At 60.9% G+C, this 15,947-nt stretch overlaps 2 protein-coding genes across 3 annotated transcripts; both read left to right on the top strand.

Moving 5' to 3' along the window:
* The first annotated feature begins 507 nt into the window (after positions 1-507).
* NECAP2 (NECAP endocytosis associated 2) lies at positions 508-4,903 on the top strand. 2 transcript variants are annotated; one of them, XM_050982641.1, is made up of 8 exons: positions 508-672; positions 1,257-1,357; positions 1,437-1,541; positions 2,381-2,462; positions 2,957-3,065; positions 3,415-3,577; positions 3,697-3,772; positions 4,068-4,903. In XM_050982641.1, the coding sequence occupies exons 1-8, from the start codon at positions 578-580 to the stop codon at positions 4,114-4,116; spliced, it is 780 nt and encodes a 259-aa protein (XP_050838598.1). In that variant the 5' UTR covers positions 508-577; the 3' UTR covers positions 4,117-4,903. The 2 variants fall into 2 exon arrangements, with proteins under 2 accessions (XP_050838598.1, XP_050838599.1); XM_050982642.1 differs by lacking the exon at positions 3,697-3,772 and having other exon boundaries at positions 3,415-3,626.
* Positions 4,904-5,801: 898 nt separating this feature from the next.
* Positions 5,802-15,911, top strand: CROCC (ciliary rootlet coiled-coil, rootletin). The gene is given in 19 exon segments (XM_050982732.1): positions 5,802-6,059; positions 7,696-7,803; positions 8,569-8,748; positions 8,830-8,913; positions 8,989-9,080; positions 9,457-9,622; positions 10,263-10,369; positions 10,446-10,652; positions 11,133-11,229; positions 11,302-11,397; positions 11,714-11,878; positions 12,059-12,237; positions 12,948-13,109; positions 13,590-13,734; positions 14,102-14,467; positions 14,729-14,922; positions 15,026-15,153; positions 15,603-15,765; positions 15,893-15,911. Coding segments are annotated over 19 exon segments (2,916 nt in total).
* The last annotated feature ends 36 nt before the right edge of the window (positions 15,912-15,947 follow it).

Raw genomic sequence — 15,947 nt, 5'->3', positions numbered from 1 at the left:
CTCCATAATGTCCAGAGAAGGTGCTGGAGCCTCCTGGGGTGAGGAATCCAGGAACCCTGGTAGCTCCTACAGCCCCCAGCTCCCTTGGAATTCTGATGATTTTTATCTATTTGTAATAGAAATAATGCAAACATATAATATTAGTATATAATGTAGGAATATTAATAAATATATAGAAGAAATATATCATAATTATATATATTATACAACCCAGTATCTAATACATATATTTTACATATATATATTATAGAACATATAGTAATATAATATATAGTATATAACGCTATAATAGAAATAGATAGAAATAGTAGTCTCCACTATCTGATTTATAAAATTACCTGATTTATAAAACCAGTGAAACCTGTGAGTTTCGTGGCTCGGTGCCCAGAGCCGGTTCCAGTTCCCTCAGCGAACTGGGACCAGTTTCCGCAGCGCGCTGCACTGGGTCCTCCCGCGCGCTAGGGGGCGCCGCGGGTGCGGAAGCGCCTCTCTCCGCCTGGCCCCGCCCCCTCCTGGGCGGCCTGAGGCACCACCGAGGCACCACCGAGGCGGCGGGCAGAGCGGCGGCGGGGCCGCGATGGCGGCGGAGGAGGAGTACGAGTCGGTGCTGTGCGTGAAGCCGGCGGTGCTCGTGTACCGGGTACCGCCGCGGGCGTCCAACCGCGGCTACAGGTGGGGCCCGCGCCCGCCCGCGAGGTGTCAGCGCCTCCTGGCGTGGGGGGGGGGCTCGCCTCCTCCACGGGGGTTTATGGGGTCCCCTCCTCATGAGGTGTGTGGGGTTTGTGGCTCTCAGAGGTGTTCGGCGTCTCTCCCTCCCCGTGGGGCAGCAAGAACTGCCCCTCATGGGGTATCTCAGCCCTTCGGTGAGAAACCTCAGCCCCCGTGGGTTCCCTCAGGAGGTGTCTGTGCCCCCATCCCCACCCCACAGGGTTGTCTCCGACCCCTCGTGTGTTTTGGGGTTCCCACCCCGTCAGTGACCCTCAGCCCAAGCCCGTCCTGGCACAGCCGCCTGTCCCTAACGCAACTTCGGCTCTGGAAACTCCGCGGAAAGGGAACCGAAACTTCCCGCGCAGCTCTTGCCTGCTCTCCGCCCAAACGCAGCAGCTGTTTTGGGGTGAAACGAGCCATCTTGTGACAAAGGCCACTGTCCCCAGCCTGACCCTGTCAGCAGGCAGGCAGAGGAGCTCCGTGGGTGCCCCGGGGCAGCGCGGGGGCTGTGGGCGGCACAGGGCTCAGGTTCCCCTCCTGCTCCCCAGGGCCGCGGAGTGGCAGCTGGACCAGCCGGCCTGGAGCGGCCGCCTGCGGATCACGGCCAAGGGCAGCACGGCCTTCATCAAGCTGGAGGACAAGAGCTCGGGTGAGGGGGATCGCGGGGCTCCGGGGGAGCAGCGGTGCGGGCTGGGCCCGGCGTTACCCGGCCCCTTGCTGTGTTCCAGGAGAGCTCTTTGCCCAGGCTCCTGTGGAGCAGTTCCCCGGGATCGCTGTGGAGGGCGTGACGGACTCCAGCCGATACTTTGTCATCCGGATTGAAGATGGGAATGGTGCGTCCCGCACACCCGCGGACCCCGCAGAGCCCTCGCTGCTCCTGTTCGGGAAGGATTCCTGCTTCCCATGGCGGAATGTTCCCTGCACGGGGGGGCAGAGGGAGGAGCTGCCTCCCTCCCACGGCTCTGACCTTGGCCAGGAACAAAAACACTTGGGTTTGGCTGCTCGGCGTGGGCAGGAGGATGCAGGAACACCCCCCTGCTGCCAGTTAATTAAAAAGCTGTTTGTACTGCAGTTTAGGTGCAGCCAATGAGGTCAAACACCTGGAGATGCCTTTGGAGAGGGGAAGACTCTGGAATAACCTAATTCTGGCCTTCCGGTCCCTAAAGGAGCTCCAGGAGAGCTGGAGAGGGTGTGGGGATAAGGGCTGGAGGGACAGGGCACAGGGAATGGCTTCCCACTGCCAGAGGGCAGGGCTGGATGGGGTATTGGGAATTAGGAATTGTTCCCTGTGCGGGTGGGCAGGCCCTGACATGGAGTGCCCAGAGCAGCTCTGGCTGCCCCTGGATCCCTGATGTAAAAAACTCCAGATTTTTTACCCTGGCAGTGTCCAAGGTTGGAAGGGGCTTGAGCTGCCTGGGATGTGGAAGGTGTCCCTGGCCTGGGATGTGGAAGGTGACACCTTCCATCCAAGGAATGGGATTTACAGTCCTTCCAACCCAAACCAGTCTGGGATTCTGTGATCCCCAGTCCCGTGGCTCAGTCTCCAGTATCCCAGCTCCCTCTGGAGGCAGCGCCAGGCACGGGGCTGTGCAGGATGGAGTATCCCATTCCCATCCCCATCCCATCCCCATTTCCATCCCCAGCCCATCCCAATCTCCTCCTCCCTGCCCAGGCCGCCGGGCGTTCATCGGGGTCGGCTTTGTGGACCGAGGGGATGCCTTTGACTTCAACGTGGCTCTCCAGGACCACTTCAAGTGAGTTTGTGCCTCTCCCTGTGTCCTCTCAGCTCTGTTTTTGGCAGGTCTCCTCCAGGAGAGGTGGAGAAGTGGGAGCTGGGCTGGGCAGCTGTGGTGGGAAGAGGAGGGAACTCGCAGCCCTTCCTCTCTCCAGGAATTCCCAACCTGGATCAGCAGTGTCCCAAACTGGGCTTCCCAAGTCCAAGAGTGGGCATCCAGATTCCCTAGTTTACTTCCTCTGCTTCCTGTATCAGCTGTAAGGGCCTGCCCTGAGGGGCTGCTCCAGCTGCTGGGGATGGTGGGGTTTTGGAATTTTGGGGTTTTGGGGAGGGATCCATGGGGCTCCAGCAGCCGCTGCTGGGAATTGTCCCCTGGGTGCTCCCTCAGGTGAGGTCCCAGCTCACACTTTTGCAGAGCTGCTGCCACAAAGGGATGGTCCTGAGCAGGATTTATGTGCCTGGGGGAGCCTGGGGCGGGCTGTGTCTCCTTTTCCATGGATTTAATTCCCACAGGTGGGTGAGGCAGCAGAGCGAACTGGCCCGGCAGGCCCAGGACCTGGAGCAGGGACCCAAACTGGATCTGGGCTTCAAGGAGGGACAAACCATCAAACTCAACATCGCTGTGAGGGCATTTCCCAGCTGATTCCAACTTTTCCTTTGGGTGCCACGAGGAAGCAGCAGCTCCTCCCTGAAATCCCCGGGCATGGGCTCGGGCAGAGCCCGTGGGGATAATGCTGCCTGCAGGGATTTGCAGGGGTTGTGATGCAATCAATTCCTGCTGCCAAAACCAGGCCTGTGGGATCTGGGGTAAAATCCACCGTTGCTGTGACCCCTTTGGATGCACCAGCAGTGGGACGTTGCAGCAGTGCAGGATTTTATTCCCAAATTAAAACAATTTGGCTTCCAGGGTTTTCACGCTCTGGCTCTGGATTTAAATGCAATCCCACCCAAACTTCCTGCTCTCCTTTCAGAACATGAAGAAAAAAGAAGGAGGGACAGGGAACACCAGGCCACGTCCTGCAGGACTTGGGGGCCTGAGCTTGCTCCCACCACCCCCCGGAGGAAAATCCAGCTCGGGGGAGCGCCCGGCCCCGCTCTCCACGGCTGCCCAGCTCCCAGGAACCCCCATCACAGGTCTGTGCTCACACAGGGCTCCTGAGGGGCTGCTTCATCCATCAAAGGGGTGAGTCTAGGAATGAGAGTGGGAAATCACTCCTGCTGTTCTGTTTCCTCTCTTCCTGACTTCCTGACAGACTCCCTGTTGTCCTGGCCTCAGCCCACTGCTGCTCCTGCTGCTGATGTCTGGGGAGACTTTTCCAAAGCTTCAGGGTGAGCAGGAGAGGGATTTGGGGGGGATGTGGATGCCCCAAAACCGCCTGGTTTTCCTGGAAATCCCCGCTGGGGTGGGGGCACGGCTCCATCCAGTCCCAGCTCTGGGGTTCAGAAGCGGCTCTGCCTCTGTGCTGCCAATTCCCTCAGTTTGGGTCCATGGGCACTTCTTGCTCTGCTGCTCCAGGACAGTTTTGGGGTGCTCCTGGATGACCCATTTGCAGCCCAGTTTCCTCCCTGGATGCCTTTACCATCTCTAGACACCTTTTTTTCCCCTGTTTTTCCCTCTCTCTAGGTCGGCTTCCAGCCAGGCTCAGGGGAATCCTGGCTGGGTTCAGTTCTGATCCCGCCTTTCCCTGCGTGGGTGCTGGGATCCTCAGGATTCTGTGGGACCAAAGAAGCAGCCTCAGGACACCTCACTCCTGCCCTTAAACCCACCCAGTGTGAGAATGCTGGAATAAGTGCTGGAAAGAAGCAGCCATGTGCCTTAAAACACTCCACACCCAGGGCCTGGATCCTGGGAGACCTTCGAGGTTTCTCCTTTGGGAAAAACCATCAGGTCCCTCCCTCTCCTTTTTAAAGGAGGGAGAGCTCGAAGTTTCCTCAGAGATTCCTCTGCCTTCTGCTCGTGCTTTTGGGCTGGATCAGTCCTTCCCTTGGTGAGGAGCATCCTCCTTTATCCACTCGAACCTTTCCCTGCCAGGATGCCAAGCACCACCTGGATTTTTTTCTGAGCACTTAACTGGGATGTGGGAAGCCTGATCAGCGTTTCCACACTGAAATTCCTCGTTTCTTACTCTGGGAAGTTTGTTTTTCTCCTCCTCTATTTTGAAGGCAAGATTTTTTACTCATTTCCATGGACATTTTATTAAGGACAGAACGGAGTCAAGCTCTTGGACAGAGCTGGGGTTGAGATTACTCTTGAAACAAATAAATATTTTCTTACCTATTTATATTAAGGCTTTTCCGAGTACGAAATCCCACTTATTTTTATCCAACCCTTTGGATTTTCCTTTCCAATTCCAATTGGATAATGGGCATTTTGCTTTTGGAGCTTTCCCCTGGGCCTGGCAGCGAACCCAGGTGAGAATGTAACGCTTCTGAGTGAACAATAAAACGGTTTTGATGCCAGGCTGGAATTTTTTTCTTCCCCTGGGCGGGCTCGGAGCAGCCAGGATGAGCTTTTGTGATTCCCATTCCTTGCCGGTGCCGAGGGAATGGGATTGGACACAGAGCACAACAGAACCTGTTGCTTAGCAGTGGTTTCTGTTGGGAAGGACACCGGGAGGGGAAGGTAAGAGAGGAAATGAGGGGAAAAGGAGGGGTTTTGGGACACAAGTGCTGGGGGGTGGAATTGGAGGCAGCTCCCGCCCGGCTGGAGGTATCCAAGACGCCGTAAATCCTCAATCCCATCTGCCTGCTCCACAGCCCGGGTAATCTCCGGCTCTCCGGGCGAGAAAGGGCACTTTCCCTGCCGGGGGGAGCGAGGGGAGGGCGGCCCGGCGCGCCCCTCCTGCCCGGAGCGTGGCTTGAGACCGCATCCATCCCTTGTTTCAGGGGCGGGGACGCCTCCAGCCCCCGTCCTGGGGGATTTGGGGGCCGGCTTGGGGATTTATGCCCACTTTTCCCTACCAGGGTGGGGGCAGAAAGTCTTTAATTACGCGGGGGATAATTAAAGCTCCGGCGGGGGGGATGATCCGGGGACCCGGGGCCATCCCCGCATCCCGGGGGTGTTAAAGCCGCTTCACCCCTTGACAACCCCGGCTCGCTCCACCCCGGAGCTTTTCCTGCCGGAGCCAGCTCCGTGGTTAATGAGCTTAAGGAGCGCGGGGCTCAAGGCCAGGGCCCTCCGGGAGCGCCGAGCGGCTCCGTCCCGAGTAAGGACCGCCCCACGCCCTCGGTGCACGGCCGGCCCCGGGGGCTGGCACTGGTTCTGCTTCCCTTCCTTTTCCTCGTTCTTCTCCCGCGCGGAGCCTCGGGGTGGGTTTGTCGGCAGAGCCCGGGAATGCCGAGGGATTGCTGGGGGAGGATGGGGCCGAGCCGCTCTCGGGACCTCCAGGAAGAGGAGGGTCCCCGCTCCCGCCGTCACACGGGGAGGGGACGCGGATTTCGGGCTAATCCCGACCCCGCATCCGCTTCCCGCGGGCGGGCACCGAGCCCGAACCGCCCCAAATCCCGGGAAAAGGGGCCGGGGGACGAGGAGGCCGCGGCAAGGGGGTGCCCGGGGCTCGGGGGATGCTCCCGGGGCTGAGGTGGGGACACCCGGTCCCCCCCAGGCGCGGGGAACGTGGGATGGGGACCGGGAATGGGATGGGGACCGGGAATGGGATCGGGAATGGGAATGAGATCGGGAATGGGATCGGGGTTAGGAATGGGATCGGGAATGGCGCTGGGGCAGCGGATTTGGGAGGGCAAAGGGGGTTTGTGATGGGAAAATCGCGGACCGGGGCGGCTCCGTGATGCCAGCGGAGAATCGGGGCGGGTCTGTGGCCGCGAATGGAAAAGTGCCGCGGTTTGGGATCTGAAATGAGAATTTACGGTGGTTTGGGGATCGCAAATGTGATTTTACGGCGGTTTGGGAATCACAAATGAGAATTTACAGCGGTTTGGGGATCACAGCTGTGAATCTGCAGCAGGGTTTGGGATCACTAACACAAATATTTAGTGATTTTGTGGTTGCAACTGGAAATCTGCAGCAGTTTTGTTGTTGTAACTGGAAATCTGCAGCAGTTTTGGGATCACAAATGCAAGTTTGTGCCAGTTTTATGATTGCAGCTGTAAATCTGCAGCGGTTTTGGGATCACAAACATGAATTTGCAGAGGTTCTGGCATTAGAAATCCAAATTTTGTGTCAGTTTTGTGATTGCAGTTACAAATCTGCAGCATTTTTGTGATTGTAATTGGAAATCTGCAGCAGTTCTGGAATTAAACATCAATTTACAGCAGTTTTGGGATCACAAACATGAATTTGCAGCAATTTTGGAAAACACAAACAAACTTACAGCAGTTTTGGGATCATAGGCATGAATTTACACAGTGTTTGGGACCAACTATGAATTTGCAACAGTTTGAGGATTGTGACTGGAAATCTGTAGCAGGTTTGGGATCACAGTCATGAATTTACATCACTTTTGGGATCAGTTGAGATCAGTGACAGTTTTATGACTGCAGCTGTAAATCTGCAGGGGTTTGTGATCACAAACACAGATTTGCAGCACTTTGAGGATCATAGCTGCAAATCTGCAGCAGTTTTGCTCTTGCAGGTATAAATCTGCCATGATTTTGTGATCCCAAACACACATTTACAGGGGTTTTATGCAGCTGCAAAATGAAGTGGGTTTGGATCACAGCCATTGATCTGCAGCACTTTGAGATCCCAAACTCCAGATTTTGGCCATTTTGTGGTTGCAGCTGCAAATCTCTGTCAGTTTTGTGATTGTGAATGTGGATCTGAACATCCTTGCAGTCACAACTGCAAACTTTCCATGGGCTTCTGCCCACAACTGTGCATTTCCAGCAGCTCTTCCCTCACAAATGGCATTCCTTGGAATGTCTGAGTGTGGGAGGTGGCATTTCCAGCTGGGCCAGGGGGCAGAACGCTCCCCATGGGCTGGAGGAGACTCACATTGTGGGGTGGTGGGATTTTGGTGGGAATCCCCCGTTTGTGCCTGCTTATTAAAATCAAAGCAAATATCAGGGAAGGATCCCAAGGCAAGTTGTTGTCCTATCCCTGAGGATCCTTTATCCAAATGTTGAGCCCAGGGAGGGCTCAGCCCTTCCCAAGGGGAGCAGAGCAGCTCGTGGTGGCAAAGGATGCCCTGGCTGTGTCCTGGGCTGGATCCCATCCCGGATCCCAGATCCCATCCTGCCTCTCTCCATCCCATCCTGCAGGGGCCATGGCCTCGCTGCTGTCCCTGCAGGAGGAGAACAGGATCCTGCAGCAGGAGCTGTCCCGCGTCGAGGACCTGCTGGCCCAGAGCCGGGCCGAGCGCGATGAGCTGGCCATCAAGTACAACGCCCTCAGCGAGCGGGTGAGCCCCTCAAATCCCCCTTTTTAACCCTAAAATCCACAGCTGGCCATCACATACAATACCCTCAACCAGCCCCCCCAAATCCCCCTTTTTAACCCCGAAATCCAGAGCTGGCCATCAGTACAACACCCTCAGCCAGCCCCCCCAAATCCCCCTTTTCAGCCCCAAATTCCAGGCGGTGCCAGCTCCAGCCCCGGCATTCCCTTTGTGGGGCAGGGGAGCTGCGGTGTCCCCGTGGTGGGAATTGTCCAGACCAGTCCTGGCTTGCCAGGGCTTGTCCATCCCTGTTTTATTTGTCCTTCTGGATCTTGGGAAGGAACTCCCCCCTCCCTGTGGGAATCCTTCAGTTTTCCAGCACTTTTCCCTGGCAACCGGGAATTCCAAAGGCTTTGGCCCTCCCAGTGCTGAGTCTGCCCCAAACTGGTGGGAGACTGGAGGAATCCCTCTGTTTGTTCCTCAATATTCAAAATAAAACCAAATATCAGGAAAATATCCCCCAGCAAGTTTCCACTCCTGTACCCAAGGATCCTTTATCCATCACCCACCCCGTGCAAACTGGAAGGGGCTTTGCTGAACCCACAGACTGGAGGTTGAGTTATCCTTAAAAGCGCCCAGAAATTTCCCATTCATCCCCTCCCTGTGCATGGAGAAATGAGTGGGAACTGGGGCCTTTGGCTGGCTGGGATTTGCCATGGAACCCCTGGAAGCGAGGCTGGGGGATGCTCAGGGGTGTGGGGGTGCCAGCCTGGGCTCCCCTGATCCCAGCTGGAGCAGAGCCTGCGGCTGGAGCCGGAGGAAGCAGCCGAGAGCCGGAGCCTGGCCCAGCACAACATCGAGCTCCGGAGGCTGCTGGAGGAGGAGCAGGCTGCCTACAAGAGGAAGCTCCAGGCCTACCAGGAGGGCCAGCAGCGCCAGGCCCAGCTGGTGCAGAAGCTCCAAGCCAAGGTAAATCCTTCCCTGGGGGGGCACTGGGAGAATTTGGGGACATCCCCCCCCCCATCGGTGTTACCCCTGTTCCTCCTGCAGGTGTTGCAGTACAAGAAGAAATGTGGGGAAGTGGAGCAGCAGCTGCTGGAGAAGGCCACGGAGCTGGAGCAGGAGAGGCTGACGGTGAGGGAGGCTTTTGGGGTCCCCTGCCCCAGATCCCAAATCGGGGTGATGGCCAGCGGGGGGATGTTCCCACAGATCCAGCTGGATGCCAGCGGCTCCCAGCCCGAGGAGGAGAGCAGCAACGAGCTGGAGAATGCCCTGATCCGGCTGGAGGAGGAGCAGCAGAGGTGGGCAGGATCCCGGGGATGTGGGGATTCCCGGGGGATGCTGACCCCGGTGATCCCCAATCCCAGGAGCAGCAGAGGTGGGTGGGAATATGAGGATTCCCAGGGGAAGCTGACCCCAGTGATTCCCAATCCCAGGAGCAGCAGAGGTAGGCAGGACCTGGGGGGGAATGTGAGGATTCCTGGGGGATGCTGAGCTCGGTGATCCCCGATCCCAGGAGCAGCAGAAGTGGGCAGGATCCCAAGGGGAATGTGAGGATTCCTGGGGGATGCTGAGCTCGGTCATCCCCGATCCCAGGAGCAGCAGAGGTGGGCAGGATCCCAAGGGGAATGTGGGGATTCTCAGGGGGATTCTGACCTCGGTGATGACCGATCCCAGGAGCAGCAGCCTGGTGCAGGTGAACTCGATGCTGCGGGAGCAGCTGGAACAGGCCAACGTGGCCAACGCGGCGCTGAGCGAGGACATCCGGAAGCTCACGGCGGACTGGGCGCGGGCCCGGGACGAGCTGGAGCAGCGGGAGGCGGAGTGGAGGCGGGAGGAGGAGGTGGGCGACACCCGGGCGGGGACATCAGGGACACCAGGGAGCAGCAGCGGGGAGAGGGGTGTGAGGCAGGGGGATGAGGGGATGTGGGATCATGGAGAGGGGTGTGGGGTCGTGGGGGATGCTGCAAAGAGCAGAGCTTGGGGAGTATGGGGCGACTTGGTGGGAAAAGGATGCAAGGCAGAGGGCTACGGGATGTGGGGTCGCTGAGGAGGGATGCAGGGCTGGGGGGATGTTCCGTGGGGAAGGGAACTGGAGGTGAGGCAGGTGGATGTATCAGGGACAATGCAGGGCATGTGGGGCCGTGGGGGATGTTCCATGGGGAAGGATTTGGGGATGTGACACGGATGGGGAAGGGAGATAAGGCAGGGGAGTGCATGGATGTGTCCGGGACAATTACACAGGACTCTGGTAGGGATGTGCGGCTGGGGGGATGTTGGATGGAGAAGAATTTGGGGATTTGGGGGATGTGATGGGAAGGGGATGTGAGGCAGGGACGTGTCACCCCCCCCACCCCTCTCCGTGCCTACAAGAATTGGGGTGGGGCTGTGGAGAACTATGGGGGTGATGGGTGTGGCCAGGAGGGACACCTGGGAATTTGGGGACCGTGGTGGATCCCTGATCCCGCTCCATCCCATCCCAGTCCTTCAACACCTACTTCAGCAACGAGCACAGCCGGCTCCTGACCCTCTGGCGGCAGCTGGTGGCCTTCAGGCGCCACTTCGGGGAGATGAAGGCCACCACCGAGAGGTCAGCGGGGCCCGGGGCGGAATCCCTCCCTCCGGGGATCCCTGGGGATCCCACCCTGCGCCTCCCGCCCGCACAGGGACCTGTCGGAGCTGGGCCACGAGGTGTCGCGGACGGGCCGCGCCGCCCACGCCGCCTGCCTGCACCTGGCCGCCAACCTGCGGCTAGCCGAGAGCCAGGCGGGCGCGGCCCGCGAGCGGCAGGAGCTGCGCCTGGAGCAGCTGCAGGAGCAGCTGGCGGCGCGGGCACGGGACGCGGAGCTGGAGAAAACCACCCTGGCAGCCAGGTACGGGGGCCTGGGGGCACTGGCTGGGCGAGGAGAGGAATGGAAGTGCAGGGCATGTGGCACAGGATGGGGAGGGAGTGAGTCAGAGGGATGGGGTGCAGGAGCACCAGGGGGTGCAGGAGCACCAGGAGGGGGAGGATGCACCCCCATGGGGCCATAGGGGATGTTTTGTGGGGAAGGTTTTCAGGCTGAGGCAGGGCTGCTGGATGCTGGATGCTGGATGCTGGTTGTTGTGTGTTGGATGCTGGATGTTGGATGCTGGATGCTGGATGTTGGATGCTGGATATTGGATGCTGGATGCTGGATATTGGATGCTGGATGCTGGTTGTTGTGTGTTGGATGCTGGATGTTGGATGCTGGATGCTGGATGTTGGACACTGGATGCTGGATGTTGGATGCTGGATGTTGGATGCTGGATGTTGGATGCTGGATGTCAGATGCTGGATGTTGGATGTTGCATGCTGGCTGTGTCTCGGCCAGGCTGGCGGAGCTGACAGCGGCCCTGGAGCGGCGCCGGAGCGAGGACGAGGAGAAGGAGCGGGCGGTGGAAGCACTGACCCTGCAGCTGCGGGAGCTGGTGGGTGCAGGATGTGGGGGTTTGGGGATGCAGGTCCATCATTCCCAGCCTGATCCCATCCCGGGGCTGCAGGAGGCCGCGCGCGCCCGGGAGCCGACGCCAGAGCAGGTGCAGGCTCTGCGCTCCGAGCTGGAGCTGCTGCGCCGGACGCTGCACGAGATCACCCAGGTGCTGGGACACCCACGGCCAAGAGGGGCCTCTCCCTGCCTCAGTGTCCCCTGCCTTCCTCAGTGTCCCCTCCCTGCCTCAGTGTCCCCTTCCTTAATTCATTTTTATATTTCCTTTTTCAGTTTCCCCTCTCCCTGATTCAGTTTTCCCCTCCCTGCCTCAGTTTCCCTTTCCCCCTTATTTGACTTGATTTCCCATTTCCCGCCTCAGTTTCCCCTTCCCTGGACTCCATCTCCCCTTCTTCACCTTGGTTCCCCCCTTCCCTGACTTAATTCCCTTCCCTGCCTCACTTTCCCCTGGATTTTCCCGGGAACAGGCGGTGCTGGCAGACGACCCTGAGCTCCCCGCGCCCGCCGTGTCCCTCCCATGTCCCCCTGTGTCCCCTCCGTGTCCCGCCGTGTCCCCTCTCCGCAGCCTCTCTGCCAGCGCCGCTGCCGCCGCCGTCCACGCGGCCCTGAGCCGGCGCCAGCTCCAGCTGCAGGTGAGCTGGGAGGAGGAGGAGGATGGGGATGGGGTGGGGTTTGGGATGGGTTTGGGAAGGATAGGGTGGGGTTTGGGATGGGGTTTGGGATGGGGATGGGGATGGGGATGGGGATGGGGATGGGGATGGGGATGGGAAGGATGGGGACAAGGATGGGATCTGATCAAGGCTGGCCCCCAGGAGGCCCGGAGCCAGGTAGAGGCGGGTCGGGAGGTGGCCGGGAGCCTGCGGCGGGAGCTGGGAATGCTGGAGCAGCGGTTGGAGCAGCTGGGAGCCGAGGCCGGGAGCTGCCGGCGGGCGCAGGAGGAGGCCCAGCGGGAGGGACTTCAGCTGCGGGCCCAGGCCGAGGGGCTGCGCAGGTACCACCCCTCTGTCTGTCCCATGTGTCTGTCTGTCCCTGTTTGTCCGTGTGTCTGTCCCTGAATGTCCATCTGTCCCTGTGCATCTGTGTGTCCCTGTGTCCATGTGCCTGTGTGCCCATGCCTGTGCCCGTGTGTCCATGTGCCCGTGTGTCTGTGTGCCCGTGTGTCTGTGGGCCCATGCCCATGTCCATGTGTCCGTGTGTCCGTGTGTCCGTGTGCCCGTGTGCCCATGTGTCTGTGTGTCCATGTGCTGTGTGCCCATGTGTCCATGTTCCTGTGTCTGTGGGCTCATGCCCATGTCCGTGTGTCTGTGTGCCCATATGTCTGTGTGTCCATGTGTCCCATGTGCCCGTGTGCCCATGTGTCTGTGTGTCCATGTGCTGTGTGCCCATGTGTCCATGTTCCTGTGTCTGTGGGCTCATGCCCATGTCCGTGTGTCTGTGTGCCCATATGTCTGTGTGTCCATGTGTCCCATGTGCCTGTGTGCCCGTGTGTCCATGTTCCTGTGTCTGTGGGCTCATGCCCATGTCCGTGTGTCCGTGTGCCCGTGTGTCCATATGTCTGTGTGTCCATGTGTCCATATGTCTGTGTGCCTGTGTGTCCATGTGTCCGTGGGCCCATGTCCGTGTCCGTGTGCCCGTGTGTCCATATGTCTGTGTGTCCATATGTCTGTGTGTCCATGTGCCCATATGTCCGTGTGTCCGTAGGGAGCTGTGCCACGCGGAGGCGGCGCTGGCGGAGGAGCAGCAGCGGGCGGGGGCCCTGCAGCAGGAGCGGGAGCAGCTGCGGCGCCGCAGCGAGGGCCTGCAGGACTCCCGGGACCAGGCTGCCCGCGATGCCCAGGCTGCCCACGAGCAGCTGGAGCACAGGTGGGCACGGGTGGGTTCAGGTGGGGACCCAGGTGTGTGCAGGGCCAGGGTGGGTACAGGATGTGCAGGGGGTACAAGAAGGTTCAGATGAGCACAGGTGGCTCTGGGAGCACAGGAGGGCATGGGGGGCACAGGTGGATGTGGGGTCTGGGTGGGTAGAGAGTATACAAGAGGGTTCAGATGAGCACAGGTGGGTGTAGGTGGGCACAGGTGGGTGTGGGTGGGTGCACATGGGCTCAGGTGCATACAGGTGCACATAGGTAGGTGCTGGAGGGCACAGCACTCCCAGGACCTACCTATGGTGGATGCAGGTTGGCACAGGTGGGCACGGGTGGGTGTGCAGGGGGGTACAGAAGGGTTTCAGGTGGGTTCAGGAGGGTTCGGGGGAGCGCAGGTGGGTGCACAGGGGACACAGACAGGCACAGGTGGGTGCACAGGGGACACAGGTGGGCATGGGCAGGCTGTGCTGTCGCCACACAGCCAGCAGCAGGTGCAGGAGCTGGAGGCGCAGCGGGCGCGGGCGCAGCAGGAGCTGCTGGAGGTGCGGGAGGAGCTGAGCCGGGCGCTGCTGGAGGCGGAGCTGGCCCGGGGCGAGCAGGAGGCGCTGGCAGAGGCCCTGGGCAAGGTGGGCACCGGGACCCGCCCCACAGCGGGGCTGGGCACAGATACAGGTGCATCCCCGTGGGTACAGGTGAATCCCTGTGGATGTATCTCTGGGAGTGCCCTGCCCTGGGTGCAGCCCTGTGGCCTGGTTCCACAGGCGTCCCCACATACTCCAGGTGTCCCCAAGTGCCCCCCCATGCCCCCAGGTGCTCCCCAAGCCCCAGGTACTCCCCAAGCCCCAGGTGCCTCCCATGCCCCCTGTGCTCCAGGTACTCATTGAGCCCCAGGTGCCTCCCCATGCTCCAGGTACTCTCCCTGCCCCAGGTACTCCCCTGCCCCCATCACCCTGCCCCGCCGTGCCCCCGGTGCCAGCCGCTGCCCGCTCGCAGGCGCAGGGCAGCTGCGGGGAGCTGGCGGAGGCCCGGCGGGCGGCGGAGGCGGAGGAGTCGCGGCTGCGGGACGCGCTGGCCAAGACCAGCGAGCTGGCGGCCGGGCTGGCCCGGGACAAGGCGGAGCTGGGCCGGCGGCTGGAGCGGCTGGAGCAGGAGCGGGAGCGGGGCCGGCTGCGCAGCCGGGAGCTGTGCCGGGAGCTGGCGCTGCTGCGGGCACGGCTGGAGAGCGGCCCCTGCCCCGGCAGCGAGCGGCGGGGCCTGGAGCAGCCCCGGGGCGACCCCCGGGACGACGGGCGGGGGCTGCGGGAGGAGCTGCGGGAGCTGCGCGGGCTCCACGAGCGGCTGCGCCACAGCCTGGGCCAGGTGGGCACCGCGGGGGCAACTGGGAGCGGTGGGGAGGGTGCCAAGGGTAACTGGGAGGGGTGGGAAGGGGGCTTGGGGCCACTGGGAGGGCGTCAGGAGTAAATGGGAGAGTGCCAGGGACAACCGGGAGAAGTGGGGAGAGTGTCTGGGGTAACTGGGAGGGGTGGGGAGGGTGCCAAGGGTAACTGGGAGGGGACGTGCGATAACTGGTGGTCTCTGAGCTGTCACCGGTGTCCCCGGGCTGTCCCCGGTGTGCCGCAGGCCGTGCAGGAGCAGAGCGCGGCGGGCCAGGCGCTGGCGCGGGCGCGGGCGGAGCAGGAGCGGCTCCGGGCGGAGCAGGAGCGGCTGGGCCGGACCCAGGCGGCGCTGGCCCAGGACGGGGCCGGACTGGCCGTGCAGCTCGCGGCTGCCCAGCGCCAGGAGCGGCACCGCGACCGCGAGGCCGCCGGGCTCAGGTGGGGGCCGGGCTCAAGGGAGCCGGGCTCAAGGAGGGCCGGTCTCAGGGGGTGCGGGGGCAGGTCTAGCCCCGTGCCCAGCCCTTTGCCCGGTGTCCCGCAGGTCAGAGAAGGAGGGGCTGGAGAGCACCGTGTTCCACCTGCAGCAGGAGCTGGCCCAGCTCCAGGCCCGCAATCAGCAGCTGGAGGCCCAAGGCCGGACGCTGGCCCAGGCCAAGGAGGCGCTGGAGGGTGAGGGGTCCCGGCCACCTGTGTGTCCCATTGACCTGGCCATGGCCAGATCTCACCCATCCATCCCCATCTTCACCCTCATCATCATCCCATCCATCCTCATCCTCAGCTCCATCCCCCTTTCCCCATTGACAGGAGGTGTCTCCATGACTTTGGGGTGTCCCCATTGATGGGGGGGCTGTCTCCATGATGGGGTGTCCTCATGACAAGGTGTCCCCATTGACTGGTGGGGATTGTCCCCAGTGACTGGTGGGTCCCCATTAGCTCTGGGGTGTCCTCATGACTCGGGGTGTCCCATGGTGCGGTGTCCCCATGACTGGGGGTGTCCCCATCACTGGGTTGTCCCCATCACTGAGGGGTGTCCCTGTGACTGAGGCTGTCCCCATCACTGAGGGGTGTCCCTGTGACCAAGGCTGTCCCCATCACTGCGCTGTCCCCGTGTCCCCCAGCGGAGCTGGGCGTGGCGCGGCGGGAGCGGGCGCAGGAGCTGCGGGAGCGGCGCCAGGCGGTGGCGGTGGCGGAGGCGGCCGCGGTGACAGCGGCGCTGCAGAGCGCCCGCGACGCCCACCGGGAGCAGCTCGAGCAGCTCCAGCGAGAGAAGGTGCGCACAGGGCAGGGGGGCACGAGGGTTTGTGCTGGACTTGGGGCACGGCACTGGCATTTTGGGGTGCTGTGGTGGAGGTTTTTAGGGTGTGATGGGGATTTTTTGGGTGTGATGGGCATTTTTGGGGGTTTTAAGGGTGATTATTGGGGAATGATGTTGGTTATTGAGGTGAAATATTGGGTTTTGGGGT

This window comes from Serinus canaria, chromosome 21, assembly GCF_022539315.1.
Source record: "Serinus canaria isolate serCan28SL12 chromosome 21, serCan2020, whole genome shotgun sequence".
NCBI classification, from domain to species: Eukaryota; Metazoa; Chordata; class Aves; order Passeriformes; family Fringillidae; genus Serinus; species Serinus canaria.
Note: the sequence above shows the minus strand (reverse complement) of the source record. Positions and strands in the feature narration are given on the sequence as shown.

Bases quoted from the DNA above. Each gene is read 5' to 3' on its own strand.
- NECAP2 (XM_050982641.1), top strand. From the start codon at position 578: ATGGCGGCGGAGGAGGAGTACGAGTCGGTGCTGTGCGTGAAGCCGGCG. The intron at 1,542-2,380 runs GTGCGTCCCGCA...CTCCCTGCCCAG, and splicing joins CCGGATTGAAGATGGGAATG to GCCGCCGGGCGTTCATCGGG. The intron at 3,066-3,414 runs GTGAGGGCATTT...CTCTCCTTTCAG, and splicing joins CCATCAAACTCAACATCGCT to AACATGAAGAAAAAAGAAGG.